At 38.0% G+C, this 12,434-nt stretch overlaps 1 protein-coding gene across 3 annotated transcripts in view; it reads right to left on the reverse strand.

Moving 5' to 3' along the window:
* The window catches only part of NEDD4 (NEDD4 E3 ubiquitin protein ligase), a 162,522-nt gene that overhangs the window by 15,290 nt on the left and 134,798 nt on the right, over window positions 1-12,434 (reverse strand). For all 3 annotated transcript variants that reach the window (XM_033851710.2, XM_033851709.2, XM_073801042.1), the window contains 4 exons: window positions 11,653-11,718; window positions 7,437-7,666; window positions 6,574-6,695; window positions 6,413-6,483 (listed from right to left, as the gene is read on the reverse strand). In XM_033851710.2, coding sequence (XP_033707601.1) covers window positions 6,413-6,483; window positions 6,574-6,695; window positions 7,437-7,666; window positions 11,653-11,718 — 489 coding nt within the window. The remainder of the gene's footprint in view (window positions 1-6,412; window positions 6,484-6,573; window positions 6,696-7,436; window positions 7,667-11,652; window positions 11,719-12,434) is intronic.

A 12,434-nucleotide genomic window follows, 5' to 3' on the forward strand; every position in this document is an offset into this window, starting at 1 on the left:
CAACTTCTTGATTCCTTGCATAAGCCTTCTTTGGTGAGCTTTTTTTTTTAATCCACTAGGGAATATAAGTATAATACATTTTTTTTTTAATTTAATTTTATTTATTTTTTTATATAGCAGGTTCTTATTAGTTATCCATTTTATACACATCAGTGTATACATGTCAATCCCAATCTCCCAATTCATCCCACCACGCCGCCCCACCCCACCCCCCGCCCCGCCACTTTCTCCCCTTGGTGTCCATACGTTTGTTCTCTACATCTGTGTCTCAATTTCTGCCCTGCAAACCGGTTCATCTGTACCATTTTTCTAGGTTCCACATATATGCGTTAATATACGATATTTGTTTTTCTCTTTCTGACTTACTTCACTCTGTATGACAGTCTCTAGATTCATCCATGTCTCTACACATGATCCAATTTCGTTCCCTTTTATGGATGAGTAATATTCCATTGTATATTGTATATATGTACCACATCTTCTTTATCCATTCATCTGTAGATGGACATTTAGGTTGCTTTCATGTCCATGCAGTAAATTGTACTGCAATGAACATTGGGGTGCATGTGTCTTTTTGAAATATGGTTTTCTCTGGGTATATGCCCAGCAGTGGGATTGCTGGGTGATATGGTAATTCTATTTTTAGTTTTTTAAGGAACCTCCATACTGTTCTCCATACTGGCGGTATCTATTTACATTCCCACCAACAGTGCAAGAGGGTTCCCTTTTCTCCACACCCTCTCCAGCATTTGTTGTTTGTATATTTTCTGATGATGCCCATTCTAACTGGTGTGAGATGATACCTCATTGTAGTTTTGATTTGTATTTCTCTAATAATTAGAGAGGTTGAGCAGCTTTTCATGTGCTTCTTGGCCATCTATATGTCTTCTATGGAGAAATGTCTATTTAGGTCTTCTGCCCATTTTTCACTGGATTGTTTGTTTTTTTAATATTGAGCTGCATGAGCTGTTTATATATTTTGGAGATTAATCCTTTGTCTGTTGATTCATTTGCAAATATTTTCTCCCATACTGAGAGTTGTCTTTTCATCTTGTTTGCAGTTTCCTTTGCTTTGCAAAAGCTTTTAAGTTTCATTAGGTCCCATTTGTTTATTTTTGTTTTTATTTCCATTACTCTAGGAGGTGGATCACAAAAGATCTTGCTGTGATTTATGTCAAAGAGCGTTCTTATATGTTTTTCTCTAAGAGTTTAATAGTGTCCAGTCTTACGTTTAGGTCTCGAATCCATTTTGAGTTTATTTTTGTGTATGGTGTTAGGGAGTGTTCTAATTTCATTCTTTTACATGTAGTTGTCCAGTTTTCCCAGCACCACTTATTGAAGAGACTGTCTTTTCTCCATTATATATCTTTTCCTCCTTTGTCATAGATAGGTTGACCATAGTTGCTTGGGTTTATCTCTGGGCTTTCTATCCTGTTCCATTGATCTACATTTCTGTTTTTGTGCCAGTACCATACTGTCTTGATTACTGCAGCTCTGTAGTATAGTCTGAAGTCCGGGAGTCTGATTCCTCCAGCTCCGTTTCTTTCCCTCAACACTGCTTTGGCTATTCGGGGTCTTTTGTATCTCCATACAAATTTTAAGATTTTTTGTTCTAGTTCTGTGAAAAATGCCACTGGTAATTTGATAGGGATTGCATTGAATCTGTAGATTGCTTTGGGTAGTATAGTCATTTTCACAATATTAATTCTTCCAATCCAAAAACATGGTATATCTCTCCATCTGTTCGTATCATCTTTAATTTCTTTCAACAGTGTCTTATAGTTTTCTGCATACAGGTCTTTTGTCCCCTTAGGTAGGTTTATTCCTAGGTATTTTATTCTTTTTGTTGCAGTGGTAAATGGGACTGTTTCCTTAATTTCTCTTTCAGATTTTTCATCATTAGTGTATAGGAATGCAAGAGATTTCTGTGCATTAATCTTGTATCTTGCAATTTTACCAAATTCATTGATTACCTCTAGTAGTTTTCTGGTGGCCTCTTTAGGATTCCCTATGTATAGTATCATGTCATCTGCAAACAGTGACAGTTTCACTTCTTCTTTTCCAATTTGTATTCCTTTTATTTCTTTTTCTCCTCTGATTGCCGTGGCTAGGACTTCCAAAACTATGTCGAATAATAGAGGCAAGAGTGGACATCCTTGTCTTGTTTCTGATCTTAGAGGAAATGCTTTCAGTTTTTCACCATTTAGAATGATGTTTGCTGTAGGTTTGTCATATATGGCCTTTATTATGTTGAGGTAGGTTCCCTCTATGCCCACTTTGTGGAGAGTTTTTATCATAAATCAGTGTTGAATTTTGTCAAAAGCTTTTTCTGTATCTACTGAGATGATCATATGGTTTTTATCCTTCAATTTGTTAAAATGGTGTATCACATTGATTGATTTGCATATACTGAAGAATCCTTGCATCCCTGGGATAAATCCCACTTGATCATGGTGTATGATCCTTTTAATGTGTTGTTGGATTCTGTTTGCTAGTATTTTGTTGAGGATTTTTGCATCTATATTCATCAGTGATACTGGTCTGTAATTTTCTTTTTTTGAGTATCTTTGGTTTTGGTATCAGGGTGATGGTGGCCTCATAGAATGGGTTTGGGAGCGTTCCTTCCTCTGCAATTTTTTGGAAGAGTTTGAGAAGGATGGGTGTTAGCTCTTCTCTAAATATTTGATAGAATTCACCTGTGAAGCCGTATGGGCCTGAACTTTTTTTGTTGGAAGATTTTAAATCACAGTTTCAATTTTATTACTTGTGATTGGTCTGTTCATATTTTCTATTTCTTCCTGGTTCAGTCTTGGAAGGTTATACCTTTCTAAGAATTTTTCCATTTCTTCCAGGTTGTCCATTTTATTGGCGTAGAGTTGTTTGTAGTAGTCTCTTAGGATGCTTTGTATTTCTGCAGTGTCTGTTGTAACTTCTCCTTTTTCATTTGTTATTTTATTGATTTGAGTCCTCTCCCTCTTTTTCTTGATGAGTCTGGGTATAGGTTTATGTATTTTGTTTATCTTCTCAAAGAAGCAGCTTTTAGTTTTATTGATCTTTGCTATTGTTTTCTTTGTTTCTATTTCATTTATTTCTGCTCTGCTCTTTATGATTTGTTTCCTTCTGCAAATTTTGGGGTTTGTTTGTTCTTCTTTCTCTAGTTCCTTTAGGTGTAAGGTTAGATTGTTTATTTGAGATTTTTCTTGTTTCTTGAGGTAGGCTTGTATAGCTATAAACTTCCCTTTTAGAACTGCTTTTGATGCATCCCATAGGTTTTGGATCGTCATGTTTTTGTTGTCATTTGTTTCTAGGTATTTTTTGATCTCCTCTTTGATTTCTTCAGTGATCTCTTGGTTATTTAGTAATGCACTGCTTAGGCTCCATGTGTTTGTGTTTTTTACATTTTTTTCCCCTGTAATTGATTTGTAATCTGATAACGTTGTGGTCAGAAAAGATGCTTGATATGATTTCAATTTTTTTGAATTTAGTGAGGCTTGACTTGTGATCCAAGGTGTGATCTATCCTGGAGAATGTTCCATGCACACTTGAGAAGAAAGTGTAATCTGCTTTTTTTGGAAGGTATGTCCTATAAATATCAATTAAATCTATCTGGTCTATTGTGTCATTTAAAGCTTGTGTTTCCTTAGTAATTTTCTGTTTGGATGATCTGTCCATTGGTGTAAATGAGGTGTTAAAGTCCCCCACTATTATCGTGTTACTGTCGATTTCCTCTTTTATAGCTGTTAGCAGTTGCCTTATGTATTGAGGTGCTCCTGTCTTGGGTGCATATATATTTATAATTGTTATATCTTATTCTTGGATTGATCCCTTGATCATTATGTAGTGTCTTCCTTGTCTCTTTTAACATTCTTTGTTTTAAAGTCTATTTTATCTGATACGAGTATAGCTACTCCAGCTTTCTTTTGATTTCCATTTGCATGGAATATCTTTTTCCATCCCCTCACTTTCAGTCTGAATGTGTCCCTAGGTCTGAAGTGGGTCTCTTGTAGACAGCATATATATGGGTCTTGTTTTTGTATCCATTCAGCGAGCCTGTGTCTTTTGGCTGGAGCATTTAATCCATTCACGTTTAAGGTAATTATCGATATGTATGTTCCTATTACCATTTTCTTAATTGTTACGGGTTTGTTTTTGTAGGTCCTTTTTTGTCTTGTGTTTCCCACTTAGAGAGGTTCCTTTAGCATTTGTTGTAGAACTGGTTTGGTGGTGCTGAATTCTCTTAGCTTTTGCTTGTCTGTAAAGCTTTTGATTTCTCCGTGGAATCTGACTGAGATCCTTGCTAGGGAGAGTAATCTTGGTTGTAGGTTCTTTCCTTTCATCACTTTAAGTGTATCATGCCACTCCCTTCTGGCTTGTAGAGTTTCTGCTGAGAAATCAGCTGTTAACCTTATGGGAGAACCCTTGTATGTTATTTGTCATTTTTCCCTTGTTGCTTTCAATACTTTCTCTGTGTCTTTAATTTTTGCCAGTTTGATTACTATGTGTCTCAGCGTGTTTCTCTTTGGGTTTATCCTGCCTGGGACTCTCTGTGCTTCCTGGACTTGGGTGGCTATTTCCTTTCCCATGTTAGGGAAGTTTTCCACTGTAATCTCTGCAAATATTTTCTCAGGTCCTTTCTCTCTCTCTTCTCCTTCTGGGACCCCTGTAATGAGAATGTTGTTGTGTTTAATGTTGTCTCAGATGTCTCTTAGGCTGTCTTCATTTCTTTTCATTCTTTTTTCTTTATTCTGTTCTGCAGCACTGAATTCCAACATTCTGTCTTCCAGGTCACTTATCTGTTCTTCTCCCTCAGTTATTGTGCTATTGATTCCTTCTAGTGTTTTTTTCATTTCAGTTATTGTATGTTCATCTCTGTTTTGTTTGTTCTTTAATTTTTCTAGGTGTTTGTTAAACATTTCTTGCACCTTCTCATTCTTTGCCTCCATTCTTTTTCCGAGGTCCTGGATCATCTTCGCTATCATTACTCTGAATTCTTTTTCTGGAATGTTTCCTATCTCCACTTCATTTAGTGGTTTATCTGGGGTTTTATCTTGTTCCTCTATCTTGTACATAGCCTCTGACTTTCATCTTGTCTATCTTTCTGTGAATGTAGTTTTTGTTCCACAGGCTGCAGGATTGTAGTTCTTCTTGCTTCTTTTGTCTGCCCTCTGGTGGATGAGGCTATCTAAGAGGCTTTTCCAAGTTTTCTGATGGGAGGGACTGGTGGTGGGTAGAGCTGACTGTTGCTCTGGTGGGCAGAGCTCAGCAGAACTTTAATCTTCTTGTCTGCTGATGGGTGGGGCTGGGTTCCCTCCCTGTTGGTTGTTTGGCCTGAGGCAACCCAGCACTGGAGACTACTGGGCTCTTTGGTGGGGCTAATGGTGGACTCTGGGAGGGCTCACGCCAAGGAGTACTTCCCAGAACTTCTGCTGCCAGTGTCCTTGTCATCATGGTGAGACACATCCACCCCCCGCCTCTGCAGGAGACCCTCCAACACTAGCAGGTAGGTCTGGTTCAGTCTCCTATGGGGTCACTGCTCCTTCCCCTGGGTCCCGATGCACAAACTACTTTGTGTGTGCCCTCCAAGAGTGGAGTCTTTGTTTACCCCAGTCCTGTCAAAGTCCTGCAATCAAATCCCACTAGCCTTCAAAGTGTGATTCTCCAGGAATTCCTCTTCCCTTTGCTGGACCCCCAGGGTGGGAAGCCTGACGTGGGGCTCAGAACCTTCACACCAGTGGGTTGACTTCTGTGGTATAAGTGTTCTCCAGTTTGTGAGTCACCCACCCAGCAGTTATGGGATTTGATTTTACTGTGATTGCGCCCCTCCTACTGTCTCATTGTGGTTTCTCCTTTGTCTTTGGATGTGGGGTATCTCTTTTGGTGAGTTCCAGTGTCTTCCTGTCGATGCTTGTTCAGCAGTTAGTTGTGATTCCAGTGCTCTCCTACAAGCCCACCTTTTTATCGGGTTTGTTTCTTTGTAGTAGCCTAATCTCAAGGTCTTGCTTTTGGACTGCCATTTTGAAAACATATGCCGTTCATCACAATTCAAATACTGATGCAAGAAATGCATAAAACTGATGTATAACATGTTGAAGTATTTAGAGAGACGTTTACTGATATATGCAACTTTCTTTGAAATGCATCAAAAAACCAGGATGGATTGATGGATGGGGGTGTGGACAAGTGAGTATAGATAAAAAGCCAATTGTGTAATCTGGGTGGTGGATACGCACATAGCCATTGTAAAATACTTTCAATTTCATTATGCGTTAGAAAATTTTCATAATAAAATGTTGGGGAAAAATGTTCCTTTGTATTTTGGCACATCTATTGATTTTTTTTCATTATTAAAAGGTAAGCCTGTAAAATATTCATTTGCCTGTTCTATCATACTTTATAAGTGAAAAAGACATACCACCGATTCCATATCATGAAGTGTTATTGGCTTGTGCAGCATCATCTTGTAAAATGGGCGGATGAAAAAGCCTTGCAAAAAATCAAATATATTCAAAATGATTACCAAGTGAAAGAAATCAGATAATTACATTAAAAAAAAGTTTTAGGCTTAATACTAACCATCCAACAGTTTGCCATGATAAACTGCCATCCCAGCTACCCGGCCAATAAACTTGAAGTAAGAGAGGTGATCTTCATTACACAATCCAGAGTTGGGATTTATCTGTAGGGTATAATTATCCCTGTAAAGATAACCACATTTGAATGTTCCTTTCTATATTTCATACAAAAATTTTAATATGACTAAATAACTGTAAATCATCTCCCTCTTTTCAGAGTTGTTTACCTCTGTTAGAACCATATTACACCATTGTATTTAATGGTTTTAAAAACAGGCATTTTGATCAAAAGGTGGAAACAATCCAAAATGTTATTGAAAGATAAATGGATAAACAAAATGCGGTAGATACACATAACGGGGTATTATATAGCCTTCAAAAAGAAGGAAATTCTACCACATGCTGCTACATGGATACAACCTTGAAGACATTATGCTAATGAAGTCAGTTACAAAAAAACAAATACTGTATGATTCTACTTATATGAGGTACTGAGAATAGTCAAATTCAGAGAGACAGAAAGTAGAACGGTTAATGCCAGGGAGTGGGGGAGATAGTGTTTAAAGGGTATGGAGTTTCAGTTTGGGATGATGAAAAAGTTCTGCAGATGGATGGTGGTGATGGTTACACAACAATGAATGTATTGTACTTAATGCCACTGAACTATGTACTTAAAATGATAAAAATGGTAAATTTTATGTTATGTATATTTCACCACAATTTTAAAAAGTTATTTCTGAAACAACATTAGTTACAGTCTCCGTTTTCTGACACTGTGATGTACATTTTCCTTGCATCACATCACTCTGTTACTTTCAAAACAGTGATTTTCTTTCTGTATACAGTCATTGTAAAGGTACTTACGTAGCAGAATATTCAAACAACCCATAATAAGGGTTAAACATTTCCTTCGAAATCAGAAAGAACCATTCTCTGGCGACTCCTCCATAATCTAGTCCCTTTTCGCCATCAAACTCAATCCACAGTCTAGCCTTGAGGAAGTCTGCTCTCTTGACCCCCATAATTCTCCTGTAAGAGTCCTCAAGGACAGTTGCACGGCGAAGTTTCATTTCAAATTTGTTTGGAATGTCATTCTGAAAACCCAGAGAAGAGAGACTAATGGTTTAAATCAATTCAACAAGACGACACATTTCTCTCATGAACGTTATAAAATTCATTGTATTCTACCCTGTGCCCAAGATCCTTTTTCAGGGAAAACAGGACTAGGTATATTGTCTGTATTTCCTCCACAGTATGAAATCACTCATGCATTTTCTCTAGTCACTTAATTACATAGACTTCTGATTGTCACATCTGAAGAAGCAGCTACTGATGGTGGTAATAAGGCTCACGTGAAGGCACTTCATGAACAGTTCTTTCCGTCTTAAGATCCAATGAAGAAGACCATTCTGTGACCTGCAGTCAGTCTAGCCACTGCCTGCTACTTGTGTGCCTGTTGGCTCAGGGTTCTTCCCTGCCCTCCACTTTTCCTCCTTGGAGCCTGCCTGCTTCACTCATTAACAGGTGCTAACATTTACAGACTGTGCCCGTACTGTTCCCAGCATTTTAATGGGTTAACTCACTTACTCCTCATAACAACACTATGAAGAAGCTACTATTATTGTCTTCATTTTATGGGTGAAGAAACTAAAGATACAAGTTAAGAAAGTCTTAGCTCCTGACTCTCTGTTCTTAGTGAATGAGCTCTGTTGCCTCACTCATCTTTTGTCCATACTTTGCTTATATGACAAATGTACGTAACTATGCTTTTAGGCAGACCTTGTAAATTACATAGAAATATATCTGAATAGTTTATTCTTGAGTGCTTTGTGTGCAACGTTCAAGTGGAAACCATGAAAAGGAAACATACTATAAATATTCTGTCACTTCAAAAAGAGGGTTAGCTCTAAGGGGAAAAAAAATCAATTTCACTCTCATATTTAAGAAAAGTGGAAAGTCCTATAGAAACATAATAATACAAGCAGTTTATATAAGCAATATAAGCATAACATAATCAGTTTCCTCTGCTGCTTATGCAATTTTAAAAAGTGGTAAGATTGGAGAAAAGGAATTTTAGAATTTTAGGCACTAGGCAAACAGTGCAGGTAACTCAGCAAGCATTTACTGAAGGCCCGCTCTGGGCCAGGTCCATGCTAGGTAGGTATCGCAGTGGGGGCAGAGATGGGAGGAAAAGGGAATAAAAACATGGCATAAGATGTGGTCACTTTCTCAAGGAGTTTATAATTTGGTGTGTGTGTGAGAAACAAATGTAAATGTTACTAATTCTGAGATTTAAAAGGTAGGAAAATTGTTAAAAATAGAAATAGACGCAAAGTTCTTGTGGGCAGAGAGACTGAGCTATTAATTGCAAGTGAGACAATCAAGGAGGCTTCAAGAGGGGGAAGGGAGAGGGCTTCCCTGGTGGCGCAGTGGTTGGGAGTCCGCCTGCTGATGCAGGGGACACGGGTTCGTGCCCCGGTCCGGGAAGATCCCACATGCCGTGGAGTCGCTGGGCCTGTGAGCCATGGCCGCTGAGCCTGCGCTCCGCAACAGGAGAGGCCCGGCAGTGAGAGGCCTGCGTACTGCAAAAAAAAAAAAAAAAAAAAAAAAAAGAGGGGAAGGGAGACAGGGACTGAGCAACAGCATGCAGGAGGGGTCTAAGCCATCTGACAGCTGGCCGGTACAGAAGGAGGAGGGGAGGGAGAGGAGGGATTAGAGCGCAAGAAGGTTTAGAAGCAGTGTGAGGCCACAGTGTAGACAGCGCGAAGGCTGACCAGGAAGAGCTGCTGAGCAGGAAGCCACAGGATCGGACTGGTGGGTTCTCAGAGGCTGATGGCGTCGAGTGTAAAGGGTGTTTTTAAGGAGAGACAAGAAACGTGCTGGTCAGTGAAAGACCCCTGAAACAGACCGTGTGAGAGAAGACAAGTGGACCATGTGAGTGAGCAGTGGCAACGAAGAGAGGGCTGAAGGAGAAATTTCCACCTCTGAGCCGAGTGGTGGACCATGCATGGGTTCTAGAGTCAGGGGACACTGTGTTCAAGTCCCGCTTCACCTCACACATCTTTTCAAAGGCTTAATTTCCTCACCTATAAAACAGGGACGATAATACTGACCCTTAGGGCGCTGTTTCAGGACTTATTAGGATAGCGCATTTCTTGCGCTGACACGATACCAGGCATGCAGTGATCTCCGTAATGATCAGCCACCCTTATTCCTAACTAATGAGATGTTAAGGATTAGGCAGAAGAAAAGGTTAAAGACAGCTCAAAGCTCTGGAGCACTAATTTAGATATTTTCATCTCCATCTTGCTCTTTTGCTGTGATGTGTCCAGATAGGGATTTTAATTTTCAAATCCTGCTTGGGAAATTTTGTTAAACTGAGGATTCAGATTCTCAGCCTCTTTTCTCAGGCTCTCCAGTCTCTCTTTCTGGAACAGCTTCATGCTTCTTAAGCTTTCTTTCATAATTTTCATCTTTTTATGTATCTTTGTTGCATTCTGGGTAATTTCTTCTCTTAATCACCAATCCGATATGTCAGGTGGCTTAAGAGAATGGACTCTGGCGCTAGACCACTTGGTTTGTTTCTGGCTTTGCCACTAATAACCATGGAACTTGATCACATTGCCTAATTTCTCTGAACCTCAGTTTCCTCAGATTTAAAATGTGATAATAACAGTCCCTTCCTTATAGAGTTATTGTAGAGATTACACGTAGATAAGACACGTAACTTGTTAAGAAAAACGCCTGTTATGTAGTGAAAGCTCAATAAATATTACTGCTTTCATTATGGTTTTTGTGTTCTGTGACCTGTTGCCTCATCAACCATTAGATACTGTAACATGCTTATAAGTGTTCAGACTGGCAAATGGAGAAGCTAGTGCTTCTATTCCACCAATACACTGTCATTAAGAATTAAAATATTTACCAGACAAGTAACTCAAAATAGACTTAAAATCCCAAATAATTTTAAGAGGTAGAAAACAAATTTCGAGTGATTTTAACATAAAATTATTATTGAAAATGAGTTTAAAACATTGATGACATTTTAGGGCTTTATTCAGGCATAAGATATCTGCACTATAAAACTATCATATTTCATTTTTTTGTTAAATTTAGGATGAGAAAATCTGTGGAAGCAGACCCACCATCTTGAATCTGGAAAAGCAGGCTTCAGGCTTGGAAGGCAAGTAAGTGTAACCCAATATAGCCACCTAGTGGCAGTACTCCTAAACTGCAGGGCAAGGGGAAAAGCACGAGCAAATTAGAAAGGCATTAAAAAATGGTCATCACCTTCACAGATATAGAAAACAAATTAGTGGCTACAAGGGGGAGAGGGAAGGGGGGAGGGGCAATACAGACTTGGGGGGGAAGGGTTATTATAGAGTTACATGAAATCGTGTGTGTGAAACCTTTGAAAACTAAAGCACTATGGAATTTAAAGAATCTTTCAATTTTTAAAAATTACTAAAAAAAAAATAGTCATCACCAACAGAAATGAAATAGATGGGCAGATGAGTTTAGTTCCAAACATAATGAATTTGTGGTGATGGAAAAGAGAGTAGTGAACATTTCTGATAAGCAGAAGGAGACAAGCAATAAGAGGACTGCTCCAACCACAGCTGTACTGTCAAATTATGCAGAGATATATTATATTTGAAGCTGTAAATAACGAATGACTAACACTGGAAAACAATAGTCAAAGCAGAAAAGGAATCCAAAGAGTCCTCCTACACAATTAAGTCCAGGCCTGGGGATAATCTCCTGAGCTATCCTTGCTTAGTTTCTACAAAACCCAAACCCCACAAACCCATGAGGGAACCAGGTTAGAGCTCTTTAAAAGCACACTTCTAATACTATTTTTCTATATTACAAGGTATACTGAAAAATAAAGACATAAAATAACTGTGGTCTCTAATCATATATTACAGGTACTCAAAAAATACACATCCTTTCCCTAAAAGAAACTATTCAAAGTTGTTAATATATAGAATAAATTCTCTGTTACTTTTTTAAATGCATTTCTCATGCTTTCAGTCTATATGACAAACATTCCTGAGAACTTGTTATAAGTATCACTAACCTGCTTCTTCAGCTTTCTTCGGAAGAACTCATACTTTCTTTTGTAATCCCTGGAGTAGGGCACTGCCTTGAGTTGAAAATGTTGGAAAAATAAAGAAGGTTTAAGTTGTTTCATTCTGGAACAATTTTACAAACTCCCCTCTGGGTATTTGATGAACATAAGTTAAAGGCATTAAAAGAGAATATTTGAAAAGTTTAATTCAAAGAAAAACCATATATATAATTTAAAAATTTTTAATTTCTCTGTTTAAGATAAAATTGTATTCAGCAATTCCTATGGCTGTAATTTTCATCATGCAATACTCTTGAAATGCAACAGGCCAGAAACAGGAAATGTCTTCCAAGTAGAGAAATATTAGAAATGAACATTTCCATTTCTAAAGAGGCTTTCAAAGTGATTTCTTCATTAAAGGAGTAATTTGAAAAATATACTTTTTGCTTGAACTCTGAGGAGTTGCCTTTTTTATCCATTACTTTAGAAGACTAAACATGGAATCAGAAGAGTAATCTACAAGAACTGTATCTTCAATTTTACTTATTTTTGTGAATTAGGAAACAGTTAAAATCTGAAAAACTGAAGTTGGAAAAAGAAGCTATATAAAAGAGGAAAATGATTTTCCTATCGTTAATCTGACTCAAGAGCAGTGTAAACATCATACATGGTCATAATTGTACTTAAATGTGAGTATGTTTTATATACCGGTATTTACAACGATTTCAACCAAAAAGTTCAAGTCATGACCCTGAGTTGATACGGTGCTCTCTGCTTCCTCACCAGATACG

The sequence above is a fragment of the Tursiops truncatus genome, chromosome 2, assembly GCF_011762595.2.
Source record: "Tursiops truncatus isolate mTurTru1 chromosome 2, mTurTru1.mat.Y, whole genome shotgun sequence".
NCBI classification, from domain to species: Eukaryota; Metazoa; Chordata; class Mammalia; order Artiodactyla; family Delphinidae; genus Tursiops; species Tursiops truncatus.